Below are 21,114 nucleotides of genomic sequence, written 5' to 3'. Positions count from 1 at the left end.
ACTACAGGCCTCTTCAGACCAATGTGCATAACATTAGATTTTTCACTCCAGCAGCAGCATATGATGAGTTTGGAAATTGTAGAGAAATGCTTAAATAACGTATTACAATTTAACTACACCCATTCGATTTTAGACTAAAATTAGTTTTAGTCGATTAAAATGAACTGAGATTCACTTGCAGAAGACAAAAATGGGGCTAAAAACTACAAAAATAAGTCAAAAAGAGAAAAGATAAATAAAAAAAAATCCCACGCTGCCACCTGCAGGTCAGTTCAACTAAATACACACATATACAAAACACTATTTATTTTCAATTTTTATTTTTTTGTGTGACTGAAATGTTCACTCAGTTTTTTGTAAAAAAATAAACATAGAACATGTTACAAGGGCAGAACACACTGACATTTTCTCACCTCTGCTGCTAGGCAGACTGGAATATATTACACAAAGTTTGTCCCAGTTACCAATTCAGTCTATAACTGGATTATCCACAGCTGCATTTATAGGAAACTGGGTCCATTTAAATCACCAGACAAAGGCAGCTCTCTCCCGCAGCATGCGCACTCCAAACCTCTGCCATTCCCCCTGGTATATCCACAGATCTTGAGTAGTGTCCAGACAGGCAAGGACTGCAGCCCCTTTCCAAGCAATCAGCCGTGGGTCCATGTCCTAAGGATATCAAACACAGAAAAAAAACATAGTTACCGTATATACTCGAGTATAAACCGATCCGAATATAAGCCGAGGCACCAAATTTTACCACAAAAAAATGGGAAAACGTATTGATTAGAGTATAAGCCTAGAGTGTCCATCTGCATGCCTCAATGTGCCTCACTTTGTCCATGTGCATGCCTCACTGTGCCCATACCTAGACTGACGTTTAACATGGGAGTCTATGGAAGGGGTGCCCGGCTTTGAAAAATCGGTGCTCCCCAGCTGTAGGTGCTCCAGACAACAAACCGTGCACACTTGTAGAGGAAGAGTGGGGCTACACGTGTGCCAAGTTTGGGGTCCAGGGGACCTACGGCCGGCCGGTAACGGGTTCCCAAATTCCGGGAGATCAGGCGCAAAAAAAGGTGACTCGAGTACAAGCCGAGGGTGGGGGGCATTTTTAGCACAAAAAAAAAAAAAATCGGCTTATACTCTAGTATATACGGTAGTTATTCTCCAAAAATGAGAAAACTACAGGTACCATTAACCTCTTTGTGACTGAGGGTAAAACAAATGTTAATGCCCAAGCACAAATTTTGCAACTTTGACATGTTACATAGTAGGTGAGGTTGAAAAACGACCCAAGTCCATCAAGTCGAACCTATGTGTGTGATTATATGTCAGTATTACATTGTATATCCCTGTATGTTGTGGTCGTTCAGGTGCTTATCTAATAGTTCCTTGAAACCATTGATGCCCCCCGCTGATATCGCCGCCTGTGGAAGGGACTTCCACATCCTTGCCGCTCTTACAGTAAAGAACCCTCTACGTAGTTTAAGGTTCTCTTGAGGTCTTAGACCTCTTTTCTTCTAATTTAAATGAGTGATTATATGTACGGTTTTACTAACACAACTACTTTGTGTATCCAGATGGATTATACCTTGTTTTTTTCAGGACAACGTGGACTTTCTTTTGGTGGTAAATGGTAACAGACATCACCTGCTTTTTTTTTGGATTATCAAAGGAAAACGGGCCCAAAATAGTAAAAAAATTTAGCTGTATATTTCTTGCCATTACTATAATTTACCACCAAAGAAGAACCCAAAATAAATTCTCCTGCTCCCAACGATTGCAGCAATACCACATATGTGTATGTTAGTTGTTTGTACTCAAAGTAGGGCCCAAAAACAACACACTGACAGTAACTCATACTAATTAAAAATATTCTACCCAAAATTATTTTTACACATTTTTTGCTTGTTTATATCTTCCTTTCCTGCAATAAGAGAAAGATGCAAAGTATCTTCCTCTCCATTCAAAAAAGGGAAGAAAAACACAGGGGCAGACTCACAGTAAGGCCATCACAGCAATGAGGTGACACACAACCGGGAGTCCCGGGTCCCAATCGCTGGTGAGAGCCCGGTCTCTGTGCTGGGAGTGCGCCGCACAGACAGATACGCAAATATGCGCCCCCACAGATAAAGAACAACTTTCGTGAGGCCACATATATGCATATTGTCGGCGGGGAAAGGGTTAACAACGTTGCTCAAACGTATAATAAAGCCAATCAAAAGTAAAATGATAAAAAGTACTTTGCCTGTAATACCTAGGCTTTTCCTAGGTCTCCACGCCCTTTACCCCCATCAAATCTGTACAGGAAATTACAGACATCAGCTGCAGAAAGTAGCTCAAGTCTTTTTTATTTTTTTTGGACAGGTATCTGTGCTCCCTCTTTTGTGTTCCTAGGACTCTTAGAAAACGACTTCTCCTAATCTTTCAATATAAGAAGGACTTATAAATCACACACAATCAAGAAAAAAAAATAACTTCTAAAAACGTGTTACCTTTGGTCTGGTAATAACCTCTACGTTTTCCACAACTCTTCGAAAGGATGGGGGCATCTTGTTGAGTATTCGGTGTTGCAAAAACTGTTGAGCCTTATGAAACATTAACCCTCCTCCCACCACCAAGATGGAGCTGTACATCTTCTTTTTGGTGTCATCAGAAGCTAAAAGCAAAAGAGAGAAGGGTATTAAATCAAAGTTGAAGATAGCCTTGAGAAATATTCAAGCTATTTAGCACATTAAAAAAAAAAAAAAAAAAAAATTTTTTATAAAAAAACAAAATAAAAACACATCCAAAATTTTACAAAGGAAAAAAAAAAAGAAGAAAAGAAAAAAGGGGAGGACAAACCGTTCTGTAAAGGCTGCATTCTCTTTGCAGTGGGCGGTCTAACGAGGCGAGGACTGGTGTATGGATCTGAAGCAGTCTGGGCACAACTGCCTCATACACCTCTAAGGCCGCGTACACACGATAGGTTAAACCGATGAACAGTCTGATGGACCGTTTTCATCGGTCCAAACCGATCGTGTGTGGGCGCCATAGGTTATTTAACCTTCGGTTAAAAAAAAGCAAACTTGCTTTAAAATTTAACCGATGGATTGCTAACCGATAGGTCAAAACCGATCGTTAGTATGCAAAACCATCGGTTAAAAACCCACGCATGCTCAAAATCAAGTCGACGCATGCTTGGAAGCATTGAACTTAGTTTTTTTCAGCATGTCGTGTTTTAAGTCACCGCGTTCTGACACGATCGGTTATTTAACCTATGGTGTGTAGGCGTGACGGACCATCAGTAAGCTTCATCGGTTAACCTAAGACAACTGTCCTTCAGACCGTTTTCATCGGATGGACTGATCTTGTGTACGAGGCTTAATACACCAGTCGCCTCCCTTTTCTTCGAGTGAAGAACCCAAAAAGAGCACTGCAGCCATGTGTCAACATTGCTTGAAATCATTTAGTTAAGCCATGGAGTAGAGATCTTTTGAGGGAAACCCACAAATGTCTAACTTCTGAAAGTCCGCTCAAAGCTAAAAGAACTAGAATATACCGTATACAGACTGCAATCCAGCTGCTGACAAGGCCTGTGCTTGCCGACATTTAAGGTCCCGGTTCACTTCTAGTCTATTCACATTGTTGTCAAACAAGCCCTGATGAAGGGGGTGCTCTTGGACTTTTTTGGATTGACCCCACTGACTTATTGGAATAAAGTTCTATCTGGACTTGGTGGGTGTGGCAGTTTAATTAAAAATGTTTTGTTATATTACTTTACAAGCCAGTCAAAACACGTTGGGACATTTTGGTGGTTATTCAACTATCAGACTATGTATATGATATGTCCACTCCCTGTTAGGAGAGTATGAGAGAACATTCAAATTCCAGAACAGGAATTTGATTGTATAGATTAGAGACACTTTATTTTGTTGTACAATAAACATTTTTCTATTTTTATACCTAAAAATCGACCTTGTTTGAGTACGATTTGCTGCAACAAAGTCCCATGGGAGATGCATGTGGTTTTCAATTATATTAAGGACGGAGCAGCCACTAATCCATGATATCTCACTCTTTTGTTCTTGCTTTACAAGCCAAGGAGTAGATCCCCTAGGGCAGTGGTCATCAACCCTGTCCTCAGGGCCCACCAACAGGCCAGGTTTGCAAGATAACGGAAAAGCATCACAGGTGATATCCTTTTCTGCTCAGTGATTGCAGTATTCTAGTCTGCATCTCCCCAAGGTAATACATAAAACCTGGCCTGTTAGTGGGCCCCGAGGACAGGGTTGATGCCCACTGCTCTAGGGTGTAGAAGCTGCCTGTCCAGGAGCCAAATCATTTATATCAACATCAATACTTTCTAAAGAGAAGAGTATGCTGCATCTGTTCCCCACCAACTCTACACTGAGAACCGAGCCACCAAACACCGCCAATCGCTGTTCTCTCACCTCCCCTAGCGGAGATCTGTTGACTGTAAATCAGCAGCTCTCCTCTCTGCTCCTCCATGCTCACTGGAGCACCGAGCTGTGGAGGCGGCTGTCTCAGCGGCTCGCTGAGAGGCTGAGACTGCCGTCAGTCCAGGCAGTTAGCGGATCCAGACTTCTTAAGTTGGGATGATGCGGTGCCTGGACCGATTCCAGTGACGTCAGCGGAGAGCGCACTTCAAACCGCTCACCGCTGAAAATGGGTCACAGGAGTGCAAAACAAATTGCACTCCTGTGACCCAGAGGAGAAGCCCAGGCTGGACTTCTCCTTTAAGATAGCAATACCAATGAAATAACCCTACAGGTCCAACACTGTTCTTTCCATATTCCTCATCTCATCACTGTGAAAGCCAGGCCACTAATCAAAACTAAGATGCGTGGAACAAAAGAGGACAGGGTCAAAGCCAGCAACCTGAAAGCCGATTGGTACTTTCATCTAGGGTGTCAGGGGTGCAAGAGTGCTGTGCAAGGGACCAGATGCCGTTATCTGGAGCTGCCTGCTTTTAATAAAATTGTAAGGCATTAAAAAAAAAAAAAAAAAAAAAAATCCCCACTTTCAGAATGTATTCTAATCCAATAAACAGGGGAGCACTAAATAATATCACAGTACAAGCAAATCAATAATCTAACATGTTTTTTAGTAGTCTGACAAGCAAAGTAGGAAGAAACAAGCCTTACCACAACAGTCAATACTATGAAGAATTGCTTTATCCAGTCCTAGAGCTTTTCCTTCAAACTGTGACACTATGCTTTTCCTGGAGAACAATGTGGCTGCGGACTCCTCTCCATCATTTCCAGCCCCCATACAATCACTCTGAGATGGTCCCAGGTCTGACTCCAGCAAGTGCCCTCTTTCAGAGATATCCATGGCTTGGCTTCGAGCATCTTCATACATCCCAGGCTTGGGTATGGCTTTGCGTTCTGCAGCTGCCTTCGAAGACTAAAAGTTAAGATAAAAATATAGGTATATAGTGTACATGGGTATATTGAGAGAATAATGGCAGTGTTATAAAGCAATGGACACCAAAATATTAATGGTAAAAGAGAAATTTGAGGCTAAAAACAGATCTGCGAGTGGATAACACTTACCAAGAAAGAATGCAACCGATTTAGTCAGAAAGTTCCATAAACCAATCTTAATTAGTGGTGCACCGTAATTTTGGCAGCCGAAAATTATCGGCCGAAAACTGTTTTTCACAGAAAAAAAAAAAAAGGAGAAAAATGCCGATAATGGAGCCCAAAAGGGGGCGGGGTCCACCCCGGGGGGCGCTCATTGCTGGGGTGTCATCCTGGCGTGCCCCAGTCCGCCCCTCCCTCCTCTCAGTGCTGCGATCTCCGTGTGTCACAGAGTTGAATTGTCCGGGCGGCCACAATAACAATGTCCTGCCTGTGGTGATAGATGACACACTGATCCAATGGCGTAACATTGAATCAGTGACACGTGATCTTAGGAAGCGGGACATTGTTACTGCAGCTGGGAAATTCTAATCAAGCTCCGTGACACAGTGGGAGATTGCTGCTCTGATCCGGGCACTGGCAAGGCTGCATCCGACGGGCACTGGCAAGGCTGCATTGATCTAGAGGTGAGCCGAATGGAAATTTTGCAAACACTATTAGCAATGTGTTGAAGTTTAACCACTTAATGATCGGAAGATTTTCCCCCTAAATGACAAGGCCATTTTTTGAGATACGGTACTGCGTCGCTTTAACTGACAATTGCGCTGTCGTGCGACGCTGTAACTAAAATTGACATCCGATTTTTCCCACAAATAGAGCTTTCTTTTTGTGGTATTTGATCACCTCAGCATGTTTTTTTTCCTGCGCTATAAACAAAAACAAAGCGACAATTTTGAAAAATAAAAATTAGGTTTTCTACTTTTTGCTATAATAAATAAGCAATAGGCAAATATTGATCGATTTGCACAAAAGTTATAGCGTCTACAAAAAATAGGGAATAGTTTTTTTTGGCTTTTTTTTTTTTACTAGTAATGGTGGCGATCTGCGATTTCTAGCCAGATTGCATCATTGCAGCGGACAGATGGGACACTTTTCACACATTTTTGGGACCATTGACATTTTTACAGCGATCAGTGCTATAAAAATTCACTAATTACTTTGTAAATGTCACTGCCAGGTAAAGGGGACGATCAAAGGGTTAAATGTATTCCCTCGTGTGTATTCTAACTGTGGGGGGTTTTACTGACTAGAGGAGACATATCGCTGTTCCCGATTAGTAGGAACAGACAGACAATCTGTCAGAACAGGGATTTGTGCATTTACACACACACACACACACACACATTCTGGCCCTTGACCCCTGACCACGCGCATCGGGTCCCCCGCCGTGCAGCAGGCGCGCCTACTATAGATGTTTAAAGGGCCGACGTACAGCTACGGCGATTTGTGGGAACGAGCCAATAAGAGATAGTTAGAGACTGAGGACGTGATACATCCTGCATTTTCGGTTTTGGCACCAAAATTTCCATTTGGTTCACCCCTAGTCTTAATTTGTACTTTTGGTAATACACAACAGCAAGTAACCAGAAAGCACCTCACCTCATATGGTAACTGAGTGAACACTTTCTGAGGCCTGCAGTATATAAAAAAACATTCCCTCTCTCTCTCTGCTTACCAATTACTGTATATACTCGAGAATAAGCCGAGGCACCTAATTTTACCACAAAAAACTGGGAAAACGTATTGACTCGAGTATAAGCCTAGGGTGTCCATCTGCATGCCTCACTTTGTCCATGTGCATGCCTCACATTTAACATGGGAGTCTATGGAAGGGGTGCCCGGCTTTGAAAAATCGGTGCTCCACAGCCGTAGGCCCCCCAGACAACAAACTTTGCACACTTGTAGGAGGAAGAGTGGGGCTACATGTGTGCCAAGTTTGGGGTCCAGGGGACCTACGGCTGGCACCAGGTCCCCAAAGTCCAGGAGATCAGGCGCAAAAAGATGACTCGAGTATAGAGCTGCATGATTAATCGTCAAGAATTGTCATTGTGATCTTTTTCCCGTTGCAATTTTTGACACAGGGTTTCATGATCTTTGACATGAAGAATTTTCTCTCTGCACTTTGGTATGCAAAGAATTTCCTCTCTACTCTCAGACAAAATTCAAAGTCTGGGCAGCCTGCCAAGTTTTGAAAACATTCTTTATCAGTGGAAAGTTAAAGGGTCACTAAAGGAAATTTTTTTTTTTGCTGAAATGACTGTTTACAGCATGGGTCTTCAAACTATGGCCCTCCAGTTGTTCAGGAACTACAATTCCCATCATGCCTAGTTATGTCTGTGAATGTCAGAGTTTTACAATGCCTCATGGGATGTGTAGTTCCGCAACAGCTGGAGGGCCGTAGTTTGAGGATCCCTGGTTTACAGGGTATAGAGACATAAAGGTTAAGGGATTCCCTTTAAAAATGATTAAAAACAGATAAAAATGAATCATATAATGTGCCTCTAGTTTCACTTTCGGTTTTAAACTGGTTTCATGTTTCTGTGAAGTAGAGAGAGAGACACAGAACAAAAAACAAACAAATCCAGGGCAGTGTTTTGTTTTTAAAATGAATGCGATTGGTTCTGAGGAGTTTTAGACACACAGCTTGGACCACAGTGAGAAGCTCCCATGAGTTTTTTCATAGGAAGCCAGACAAGCAGGAAGTGTGGAGATCACAGCAGAATTACAGCTACTTCAAAGCAAAAATGAACAATGAGGACATGAAACCAGGACTGCAGTAAGGTAAAGGAAGCTATTTAGCTAAAAAAATAGTTTCCTTTAGTGATCCTTTAAGTCTAAACATTGTATCACATCAAAGGAATAAACTTCTGTATGTAAATTAAAGAACATTTAACCACTTAAACACCAAACCTTTTTCTGACAGCTCTTTTCAAGTTAAAAATCTTTTTTTTTTTGCTAGAAAATTAGAACCCCCAAACATTATATATTTTAGAGACAGTAGAGAATAAAATGGCGGTTGTTGCAATATTATATGTTGTACTGTATTTGCGCAGCAGTCTTTTTAAATGCAATTTTTTTTGGAAAAAATGACTTTAATGAAGTAAAAAAACTAGCCAGTAAAGTGAGCCCATTTTTTTTTTGTATAAAAGATTTTACACCGTGAGAATCGTGATCTTCATTCTTTTTTTTTCATTCAAATTTAAGTTTATTTTCAATAAAATAAATATATACATTTGTATTAAAATAGCAGGATATAAGTCAATAGCTTACAGAAATATAATAATTTAAATACATTTCAATTCATATCAATCATTTCTGTCTTACAAACTGATCTTCATTCTAAGCAAAAAAATCGGGATTCTCATTTTGGCCAGAATCGTGCAGCTCTACTCGAGTATAAGCCAAGGGGGGCATTTTCAGCACAAAAAAAAAATGTGCTGAATAACTCGGCTTATACTCGAGCATATACGAGCCAACAGGCTCCAAAACTACAGCTCATGAAAAAACATAAATCAGCCACCGTAATGAGAAGGCCCTGTGCTTAAGCTTTTCAACAACATCAAGAAGATCAGAGAATGTCTCCATGTTCTAATTCGGATAAAGTAGGAGTAGTAGTAATTAGTCTAAACAAACCTGGTCCTGTTTGCTTTGTGTGGCCACCAGGTAATGTTCATCGTGAGGATCTTCTGGGTCTCCTGGTGATCGATGTTGCAGACAGGTCATTTTCTGGCCAAAGATTCCAAATGTGGCCGGGTAAAACAGAGCCATTGGGGCCTACATTAAGAAAAAAAATAAAAAATAAAATGTAGATAAAAGAAAAATAACTCTTGGTCAAATAGGCTAAAGTTCTGGAAAACCAACATGACTTTCAACCTGAATACTTTAAAGTACAACTAAAAATGTTTTTATTTTTTAATTTTGGATAGTGTGGAGATGGAATACAACACCTATTAGTTTTTATTGCCGTCTGTGCCCTCTTAAGAAGATCCACATTGAAAATGAAAGTAAAAGAAAATCCTAAATTTTGGGTTGTCCCCAGAAAAGTAATAGAGGGTAAATCTTCCAATGGGGACACTAGTTTTGGTGACCTGGGGGTGCCTAAGGGATTCCCCCTAATTTGCAGGGATTTCCTCTCGCTTCCTGTTTTGGCTATGGAAGTGAAGGGAAATCTCTCCAATGGAACACATATGGCAAAAATAAATAAAAAAATCTGACAAGGGTTATATCCCTCCCTTAGTTTTGCCCATAGTTCTACTTTAACAGGTAAAATCTCAATAAATCAGCTTGTAAAGGTCTAATTTCCACCTCCTTTTTTTAATAATTAAAATTATACTTCGATATTCTAGAAAAACCTAAAGAGATCCCAGGTAGGGTATGAATACATGGGCAGTGCAAAGGCAAATTTACTTAGGACTCATCCTGTCCTGTAACGGTTTCCCCCATCTAAAAAAAAAAATATAAGTATATATTGAGAACAGAAATAAATTGTATTTTCTGCTCGAAAATTACTATTTTGGGGGTAGGAAGAAACAAACAAACAACTTACCACAACAGTCAATACTATGAAAAATGGATTGGGTATAGCTAGACCAAGCTATTTGACTGGTTACTATCGACTTTGTCATGTGGCAGGCCCCTAGGGTTGGCACTGCAATCATGGCACCAACTCTGTCACATTCGCTGGCACTCTGGGATGGATTATGAACACAGGATAGTCCGATCTCCCAGTTTAATACCTTGGCTCATATCTTTAATAACCCCCAGTTCCCTCCAGGCATGGATGATGGGGCTTTCAAATGGCGGCTAGATAAAAGGCATTTATTGGACACTATTTCGCCTCCATTGGATCCTTCACCTTAGCTCACAGTGTTTTGAAGTTAGAATTGCCGCGATGTGAGTTTTCTCACTTTCGTCAAAAGTTCCTATTTTTTTTAAATCACTGTGCCCTGTGAGATAGATGGCCCCCTCACTCACTCCCTAGGAAAATGGTGTAATTTGGACAAGGAACAGAGAGGAGGAATCTTGCAGAATTATGGGTTTCTGTTAGCCTCCCTGGACAAGCCATCTTATATGGTGGACTGGAACAGGGACCCGTCTTCTGGTGTGTCTCTGGAAACACGGCACATCCAGTTCCGTGCAGCTTTGAGGCATTGTGCACGTGTCTCTTGTTGACGCAAATCTTAAAGTTCTTACGCGATGGTACCTTATCCCAGCCTGCCTGGCTAAGATGTATAGTGGCTCTTCTCTGTGGTGTTTTCATGGCTGTCCCATGAACAAAGTATTATATATGGTGGCAGTGCCCTCGAATTAGGGGATATTGGAACAGAATTTTCTCATTGCTTCGTCCTTTTGGTAATATTGTGCAACAGCCCCATTATGCTTTGCTGAATGAGACCATTCCTGATCTTCCTCGCAGTGAACAAAGGTTAGCCTCTTATTTTTCCAGCAGCTAAATGTTCAATTGCAGGTGCTTGGAAGAGATCATCTGTGTCTATTACCTGCACTAAACACAAGGGCCCGGATTCACAAACAGCGGCGTATCTTTGAGCGGGCATAGTGCATCTCATATGCACTACGCCGACGTAACAGAGAGGCAAGACCAGTATTTACAAAGCACTTGCTCCCTAAGTTACGGCGGCGTAGCGTAAATGGGCCGGCGTAAGGCCGCCTAATTCAAAGTAGGAAGGTAATGGGCGTGTTGTATTAAAATGAAGCGTGACCCCATGTAAATAAAGGGCCGAACGAACGGCGCATGCGCTCGCATGCTCAGAATCACGTCGCATACACTTCCTAAGATACGACGGCTCAATGCCCGCGACGTGATGTAACCTACGCCCAGCCCCATTCATGTACGGCTTACGTAAACGACGTAAAATACGACGGCTGTTCCGTCGTCCATTCCCCAACATGACTTACCCCTGCTTTATGTGGAATAACTTTACGCCGGACGTACGTCTTACGTAAACGGCGTAGCTTACTGCGGCGGGCGCAAGTATGTTCGTGAATCGGCGTATCTAGGTCATTTATATATTCGACACGTAAATCAATGGAAGCGCCCCCAGGGGCCAGCGTAAATATGCACCCAAGATACGACGGAGTAGGAGACTTACGTTGGTCGTATGAAGCCAAAATTCAGGCGGATCTTGTTTGCTGAATAAGGCGCATAGATACGACGGCGCATCCGTGGACTTACGCGGCGTAACAATATATACGTCGGCGTAAGTTGTTTCTGAATCCGGACCCTGGTCTTGTGCATTGGGATACATGAGAAATTGCAGAGTGTGGTGAATGACCAAGGTAAAACAATGAACCCTTTGGGCTTCATATATGCATATCTCAGAGGACTGATGAAGTAGTGTCTTGAGCCGACAACTCCCTACTCTCTATCATCTTCTTTCTTTTACCTGCTGTAGATTTCTGTTTCTCTTCTTTCCTTTGTCCCACTCTAAATTCTCAGGTATTCTCTCTTGGCCAGCACTATGTGTGATGAGGAGCGTTTCCCTCCCATGACCCATGTACAGTTTGCTAGTCTTTAAATGGCCTGTTGAAATTATGATGTATTAACAGTACTATTAGACCCCTTACACACTGAGGGCGTTTTGCAAGCGCTATAGCGTTAAAAATAGTGCCTGCAATCCGCCCTTAAAAAGCTGCTCCGTTGTCTCCAGTGTGAAAGCCCTGAGGGCTTTCACACTAGAGCGTTGTGCTAGCAGGACGGTAAAAAAAAGTACTGCTAGCTGCATCTTTGGAGCAGTGGAGTGGTGTGTATACCCCTCCTCCACCGCTGCTCCCCATTGAAATCAATGGGACAGCGCGGCTATACTGGCGGCAATGTGCTGCTTCAGCAGCGCATTACGGGTGGTTTTAACCCTTTCTTAGCAGCTAGCAGGGGGTAAATGCGCCCCGCTAATGGCCGAAATGCGCCGCAAATCCGCCCATAGCATCGGCGGTAAAAATAGCAGCGTTTTACCGCTGACGCTATGGGCGGCTCAGTGTAAAAGGGGTCCTATTGCTATGCCCCTAATGACTAGTGCTTTGAGCATCTGAGACTCTCAATTATGTGCTATGTTTGGATAGAGCGGATTTTCCTGGGGGTCTTTGTACTTTTAATTTTCTCTGAAAACTTGCAATAAACAAATCGAATGAGAAAAACAAAAACAGATGTGAGCGATACTGGAGACACCACACACTCTGGCTACTCCTCAGACTCTCCTCAAAATCTTTCAAAACCCATAGGCTGGACAAAGAATACACACAAAAGTGATTACAGCGTGCAAAATACTACTCTACCAATGAGTGCAAAGAAATATCTGCACAAACTACAGATTGGTTCTAAATAAATAAAATAATCATTTGTTCTTACCTGAAGTTTTTCATCTCCAAGTCTCATTTGGTACAGGAAGGCTGGAGCATCAGGGCGTCTGACCTGAAACTCATGATCCTGCAGTCCACAGATATCCTGTAGTAAATAAACATGGCTTTATTCTAAGTATAGGCAAACCCTACATTTTTTTTTCTTATTGTACACAAATTTCTTAAAAGTGATTGTAGCCTAGGGTGAACTCACGCACGCTGTATGCCCCCAAGAGGTATGGAGAACTAGGCTTCCCAGACCTGTTGAAGTATTATTATGCTGCACACAGCTGGCCCATATTACTAGATTCCATAGCTCACGTCCCCATCCGATCTGGATGCGGATAGAGGCCGAGTCTGGTATGACACACCCGATTTCCTTTATTATTTGGCTATCCCCTAAGCAGAGACCCCCAATTATCTGTCCGGCACTCTCTACCACCTTAAGTATTTGGGATAGATTGCTCAAATCCCATAAATTTCATTACATACCCCTTTAGCTCCAATCTTGAGAAATGCAAGTATTACCCCAGGCCTTACCCCTAGAAGGTTTGACTGGTGGACAAACAAAGGGCTATTGAGGATAGAAGATGTGTGTGATCGAAGTAGTATCTTAACAAGAAAGGCACTAGAGGATAAACATCAGTTGCCGTCATCCGAATACTTTCAGTACACCCAGATAGTGCATTTTTTATCTACCATCTGGAAAAGTTTGGACATAACTACAATGACCCCGATGGAATACTTATGTACACAGTATGACAAGATCAGGGGACATATCTCTGAAATATATATGGTCCTAACTAAATGTTCTGAAAAGTTAGAATACATGCAGAGATGGGAGACTGACTTTCAGGAGAACATTGAGCTGGACGAGTGGCATAAGATTGCCCAGGGAGCCACGAAATCCATCATACAGTGCCTTGCGAAAGTATTCGGCCCCCTTGAACTTTGCGACCTTTTTCCACATTTCAGGCTTCAAACAGATATAAAACTGAATTTTTTTTTGAAGAATCAACAAGTGGGACACAATCATGAAGTGGAACGAAATGTATTGGATATTTCAAACTTTAACAAATAAAAAACTGAAAAATTGGGCGTGCAAAATTATTCAGCCCCTTTACTTTCAGTGCAGCAAACTCTCTCCAGAAGTTCAGTGAGGATCTCTGAATGATCCAATGTTGACCTAAATGACTAATGATGATAAATAGAATCCACCTGTGTGTAATCAAGTCTCCGTATAAATGCACCTGCACTGTGATAGTCTCAGAGGTCCGTTTAAAGCGCAGAGAGCATCATGAAGAACAAGGAACACACCAGGCAGGTCTGAGGTACTGTTGTGGAGAAGCTTAAAGCCGGATTTGGATACAAAAAGATTTCCCAAGTTTTAAACATCCCAAGGAGCACTGTGCAAGCGATAATATTGAAATGGAAGGAGTATGAGACCACTGCAAATCTACGAAGACCTGGCTGTCCTTCTAAACTTTCAGCTCATACAAGGAGAAGACTGATCAGAGATGCAGCCAAGAGGCCCATGATCACTCTGGATGAACTGCAGAGATCTACAGCTGAGGTGGGAGACTCTGTCCATAGGACAACAATCAGTCGTATATTGCACAAATCTGGCCTTTATGGAAGAGTGGCAAGAAGAAAGCCATTTCTTAAAGATATCCATAAAAAGTGTTGTTTAAAGTTTGTCACAAGCCACCTGGGAGACACACCAAACATGTGGAAGAAGGTGCTCTGGTCAGATGAAACCAAAATCAAACTTTTTGGCAACAATGCAAAACGTTATGTTTGGCATAAAAGCAACACAGCTCATCACCCTGAACACACCATCCCCACTGTCAAACATGGTGGTGGCAGCATCATGGTTTGGGCCTGCTTTTCTTCAGCAGGGACAGGGAAGATGGTTAAAATTGATGGGAAGATGGATGGAGCCAAATACAGGACCATTCTGGAAGAAAACCTGATGGAGTCTGCAAAAGACCTGAGACTGGGACGGAGATTTGTCTTCAAACAAGACAATGATCCAAAACATAAAGCAAAATCTACAATGGAATAGTTCATAAATAAACATATCCAGGTGTTAGAATGGCCAAGTCAAAGTCCAGACTTGAATCCAATCGAGAATCTGTGGAAAGAACTGAAAACTGCTGTTCACAAACGCTCTCCATCCAACCTCACTGAGCTCGAGCTGTTTTGCAAGGAGGAATGGGCAAAAATTTCAGTCTCTCGATGTGCAAAACTAATAGAGACATACCCCAAGCGACATACAGCTGTAATCGCAGCAAAAGGTGGAGCTACAAAGTATTAACTTAAGGGGGCTGAATAATTTTGCACGCCCAATTTTTCAGTTTTTTATTTGTTAAAAAAGTTTGAAATATCCAATAAATTTCGTTCCACTTCATGATTGTTTTATATCCTTATGTTTGAAGCCTGAAATGTGGCAAAAGGTCGCAGAGTTCAAGGGGGCCGAATACTTTCGCAAGGCACTGTAAATAATTAATAGAAGCCAACTTAAACGTTTTAATGAGATGGTATATGGTCCCTGTAAGGCTGGCGGCCTTTCTACCCGAGGCATCCCCACTTTGTTTTAGAGGCTGTGGACAACTAGGGACGATGTTCCATATATGGTGGCAGTGTCCCAAGGTGAGGCGATATTGGATCAGGGTCTACAACTTTGTGTATTCCCTCACCCAAGTGAACTTGAATAAATCTCCCAGACAGGCGCTGCTGGGGGCCGAGTTGGACCTGTCCTCGAAATATCAAAGACGTCTCATAACATTTGTATTTACAGCGGCTAAAATTACCATTGCAAAATCATGGAGGTCGGCAGTGGTGCCATTCGACCAGCTCAAACACAAACTATCCTGGATTATGCTTAACGAACGAATGACTGCAACTTTAAATGATAAAATGTTGCAGTTTGAAAAGATATGGAGTCCCTGGATTCAGTATCTAACGGGGGAGTCGGGACCACAAGCCGGAGGTTGGGGTGTGAGGGTCACTTTCTAAATTTCAACTTCTTTCCTTATACTTTTCTTCTTAAACTACCTCTCGTTGGGTGCAATTGTCCTCTTGGTTGTACCCGATTAGGATGATGGAGCTATGTAGAGTGTCAGCCTGTAGCCTAAAATGCTTATCTAGCTTAAATTCAGAACTCACTAGAGTAACTTGTTTGTAGTTGCTTTGTTAATATACATTGCATCCCTGAAGGCATTACTGTATCATAGGAGGAGTATGGTGGCCTTAATGAGAGGAACGGTAATTACTGCCACAAAATTGTTTATATGTTTTGTATTCTTTTCTATTATGGAAAATTGAAAACTTCAAATAAAAACCATTGAAACAGAAAAGTGATTGTAAAGGATCAAATCTTTAAATACCAAATATATGTCATACTTACCTGATCTGTGCAATGGTTTTGCACAGAGCGGCCCCAATCCTCCTCTTCGGTGGTTCCCCCACTGTTGCTCCTGTCCAGGGGAGAGGGGGAGGGAGACTCTGCTATTGTGCACAACTTTGGATTGGGCTCAAGTATATTGGGAGCTACATGCAGAAGTTTTTTTTACCTTACTGAATAGAATGCATTAAAGCAGAGTTCCATCCAAAAATAGAACTTCCGCTTTTCGGAATCCTCCCCCCTCCAGTGTCACATTTGGCACCTTTCAGGAGAGAGCAGATACCTGTCTAATACAGGCATTTGCTCCCACTTCCGGGCAGAAATCACCGCAGTATCTGCGGCGATCAATGCCATGTCCGGCCCCTCCTGTCTTCTGGGAGACACACAGGTCCCAGAAGACAGCAGGGACCAGTGAGATGGCACAGCGCGACTTGCACATGCGCAGTAAGTAACCAGGACGTGTAGCCGCAAGGCTTCACTTCCCGATTCCCTTACTGACGATGGAGGCGGCAGCACCCAAGAGCCAAGGTACAGGTCAACTTTGGGTAACGACATCGCAGGCGCCCTTGGCAGGTAAGTGTCCTTTTTTTTTTAAAGTCAACAGCTGCAGTATTTGTAGCTGCTGCCTTTAAAATAAAAAATATAATTTAGTGGAAATCCGCTTTAAGGTTAGAACCCTATAGCCCTTTCAACCACTTTGGGCAAATAATTATTTTTATGAATCTGTTGCAAAGTTTTTTGACCCGAGATCCTGTCAGTGGCAGCACTTCCTGTTGCAAGCTGACAACACTAAGCTGAAACCTTGCATTTAACAGCAAGGTTGTCAGCCTGCTGTGTGCATTCCTTTAGTTGGCCAACAATCAACTGAAGGAGTGGCATTAATGCACATTTGCTAGGAATGGCCCAAGGCTTTAAGTCTATAGACTTGTAGGTTCAACATGAACAATGTAATGAAGACTTTTCAGATTATTGTTATTCTTGTAAGTTTATGCAATATGGTAATTCTACCTGGTCCAGGTGTGTGAAAGTCTCTTTAAGTTGCTGCAGGAGAAGGCAGTCAAGTAAGTTAGTTAGCTGGCACTCCCGGTATGGGAATCCTGCTCTTTGCATCAACCAAAAGAAGCAACGAGTAACATCTGATCCACCATATGCTAGACACAATCTGAAGAATAGAACAGTCAGGTATTAGTGCATTTTATACCATAATAATCTTATGAACTTTCATTATTTCAAAAGTCTAACTTATTAAGCACTGGCTATTACTGACCACATTATTTAGTGACGATTGCTTTAAATATACGGTACTTCAAATATCAAAATGCCCTGAATGCCACCAATCATACAAACTCACAATTTAGAAAGTGTAAAGTGTGCTCCTTGAACACATATGAACTACATTTTGTCAGTAGAAATACCAGTTCCTAGAACTGACCCAGGTATGTTAAAAGATGAGCTCTCTCAGTTCCACCTGGGGAAAAAAAATAAATAAATAAATAAATGAAAAGTCAGCAGCTACAAATTCTGTAGCTGCTGACTTTTAATACAAGTACACTTACCTGTCCAAGGAGCTCGCAATGTCGGCACCTTAAGCCGATTTTCGGATTGACTCATGGGTGCTGCCGTCGCCATTTCTTGTAAGGAAACCAGGAAGTGAAGATATTCGGCTTCACTCCTGGTTAAGGATGAGCTCTGGCGTGTTCACATAGTACACGTGCAGAGCCCGCCAGGAAGTGTGCACGGCACTGCGCTAATCACAGCCAGGGAGACATTGTTCCGATGCTCGGCTGCAGGGATCGTGAAAGGTCTCCCTGGCTGTGATTAGCGCAGCGCCGTGCACACTTCCTGGTGGGTTCTGCACGTGTACTATGCTAACATGCCAGAGCTCATCCTTACTCCTGGTTCCCTACTGCACATGCACGACTCGCGCTGCGTGTTCTGAATGGTTTGCTACTGTATTCTGTGTCTCTGTCAGAAGACAGGGGGGGGGGGGTTGGAAGAGAGAGAGAGAGAGAGAGAGAGATATTGGATAAGCGAAAAGTTCCTTTCCTGGGTGGAACTTTGCTTTAAGACCAGCGTACACATTAAATATGCTGGTTTCGTAGACACATTGGCACAGACTTACTAAAACTGGAGCAGCTGTGCATATTAACCAATCAGCTTCTAGGTTTTATTGGTATTTTAAAAGTAGAAATATAAGAAACTTTTTTGGGGAATAGAGTAAGGGAGGGTTATAAACACTATCAGATCTTTTTTTCACCAGCTGTGTCCCATTGCGGAGATTTCTCTTCAATTCCAGTCCCATAGCCAAACAGAAAAGGTGAGGAAATCCCTGAAAATGAAGTGAATCCCTTGGGGACTCCCAAGGTCACCAGAACTAGTGTCCTCGTTTGAAGATTTCCTCTCCATTACTTTTCTGGGGAAAACCCAATATTTGAGGATTTTCTTTTGCTTTCACTTTTAATGATAATGGTAAACAGGACAAATAGTGAGGGTGAATCTCCTTAATGGGAACACAGATAGCAATAAAAACCTGACAGGTGTTCTAATCCCTCTCCACTATCTAAAAAAATAAATAATAATAATAAAGTTTTGCCTTTAGTTATAGTTTATTTGAACAAGCTGAAGTTAGAAGCCGATTGGCTACCATGCAAAGCTGAATCAGATTGTGTGTGCACCAGTTTTAGTAAATCTTACCCATATTACTGCCACTGTAGCACCAATAAAATTTACATCCTCTATAGTTCACTTTCACTGAAATGCACTGTGACTCTTCTAACCTGTATTCCTGCAGCCTCCTTTTGCAGCAAATATCCACTTCACTTTTGACTTTTATGATCTGCATGCTTATTTTGGTCCAGGGTCTCAAAAAGTTTATGCAATACAGCCTGACAACCAGCAATTTGTCTTTAGGAGCAAGTCCATTGTGTCAACCAAGATATTTTTTTCAATACATTGTCCTCTAAAGCAGAGGTCCCCAGCATGCTAGGGGCTGGGTGGCAGTTGAACAAGCAAGCACAATCTGTACTGCCACCTTTCAACCACTAGTGGGTGACTGCTCCCCCTCCCCCAGCAACTATTTCCACCCAGAGAATTCATTCACAGTGCCTGCACTTGAAGAACGGTGCCCAACTGCCCTACCTGGTTCACCTAACAACACTCAGTCCCCACCTAGTATGCCATAGCTGGACAGAAGCTCCTACTCACACCACGAGACATCCAGTGAGTTTGCAAAGAATTATCCTCTCTTCAGAATTCAACTGCCCCACCCCGGAGGTGCAGGGTCGCACAACCAGGGCTCCGTTTTTCTTCATCAACTCTTTAAATAATTTATTGCAAAGGCAATACGATTCTAAAGCGGAGCTTCACCCAAAAGGGGAAGCTCTTCTTGTTCACACCCTAACCCCCTCTCTGGTTTTGACAGATATCCGCTTCCGGATAAGATCGCCGATCTACGTGCATTCCCGGCCTCTCCTCCTTCCATCCGCTGCCTTCTGGGACACACACACGTCCTATAAGACGGCAGAACTAATAAAGCGTAGCACGACTCTCACATGCGCAGTAGGAAAGCCTTAAGGTTTTACTGCTGGTTTCCCTTACAATGCCGAAGCCTGCACCTGAAACCGATTGACAAATTGGCTCACGGTGCCAATATCACAGGATCCCTCTCCAGGCAACTGTCCTTATATTAAAAGTCAGTAGCTACAGTATTTTTTTTTTCCCAGACTGGAGCTTCTCTTTAAGTCAGGAACCCATGTTTCTCCATATATATGTTTTAACTGAGAGAAGGATGGCGATTCTAAAAATTCATCCAGTATTTACCTGGTGTTTCTATGCGATATTCCATCTTCCACACAGCAAACACTGGTCTTCTGATCCCCAATATCAACAACACAGGCGCTGCTCAGGCCACTCCCATACACTGCGCACACAGACTCCTGAAGAACTATAACACCTGCAACATAAAATACGTATCTAAATCCAAAACACACAAAATTATTATTTTGTAGCTTACCAGTTTGAACATGGTGGCTGCAAACGTTTCCATTTTTACATGCTTGTTTCCTCTTCATTTTACCTTGCTGTCTTCCAGGACAGCTTATGAGAGATGGAGGCTCCTCCCACCCCCCTGTCCTGAAAGACTACTGGAAAGAACTACCAGTAGGTCTAATTCTGGTTAATAAATAGCCACCTTGCACTTACCACTGTCCGAGGGTGGGAACGCTTACTACACTACACTATCTATGAAAAGAGTGTTGTAACCCTGAACCATATATCAGTTCATTGTACAGGAACTGCGCTTACAAAATATATAATTCTGTGCACCTAGGGTCCAATCAGACAGACATTCTAAAAGCTGCCAAACTCATGTAAATGGGACCAAAATATATTCGAGTACGTTTCTGGCAGATCAACGGGTATTTTTCTGTACTTGCAAAGTTTTTACATGGATAAAGCATGGGAAATGTACCGTATATGTATTGAAGAAGCATACAGTAAAATTATATATATATATATATATATATATATATATATATATAAAACATTTTTTTTTTTTGCATTGAAACACGCTTTAAGCTTTTTGCGATGCCGCAATGTCCAAACTCAAAGCATAGGTACGACAGTTTTCAACTAAATTCACCCGGTTTCTGGGATACTAAAGACAAAAGTCTGTCAGTGTCTGAATAATAAACAAAAAAATAATCTAAAATTCCAAACAAATAAAAAAAAAAAAAAAAAAAAATCCAAATTAATGCAATGTACAGACATTAAAAAAAATTATGTATGCTTAAAGCGGTGGTTCACCCTCCTTAACATCATTCTAGCATTACATTCGGCATCGTAGCGCGAGCTACAGTATGCCGGTCTTACATTTTTTATCCCCGTACTCACTGTGCTATTGCACATTGAAAATACCGACTCCCGCGGGGA

General features: G+C 42.1%; 1 protein-coding gene across 1 annotated transcript in view; it reads right to left on the bottom strand.

Annotated features, from left to right (window-relative positions):
* Window positions 1–303: 303 nt before the first annotated feature.
* Window positions 304–21,114, bottom strand: part of ACTR8 (actin related protein 8) — a 30,709-nt gene continuing 9,898 nt past the window's right edge. The window contains exons 7-13 of the mRNA XM_040359267.1: window positions 20,005–20,137; window positions 17,194–17,347; window positions 12,790–12,885; window positions 9,060–9,200; window positions 5,148–5,409; window positions 2,496–2,659; window positions 304–669 (exon numbers count right to left, since the gene is read on the bottom strand). Coding sequence (XP_040215201.1) covers window positions 526–669; window positions 2,496–2,659; window positions 5,148–5,409; window positions 9,060–9,200; window positions 12,790–12,885; window positions 17,194–17,347; window positions 20,005–20,137 — 1,094 coding nt within the window. The 3' untranslated portion in view covers window positions 304–525. The remainder of the gene's footprint in view (window positions 670–2,495; window positions 2,660–5,147; window positions 5,410–9,059; window positions 9,201–12,789; window positions 12,886–17,193; window positions 17,348–20,004; window positions 20,138–21,114) is intronic.

This window comes from Rana temporaria, chromosome 7 (assembly GCF_905171775.1).
Source record: "Rana temporaria chromosome 7, aRanTem1.1, whole genome shotgun sequence".
Taxonomy (NCBI): domain Eukaryota; kingdom Metazoa; phylum Chordata; class Amphibia; order Anura; family Ranidae; genus Rana; species Rana temporaria.
The sequence above is the reverse complement of the archived record's forward strand: the minus strand, read 5'-3'. Positions and strand labels throughout refer to the sequence as shown.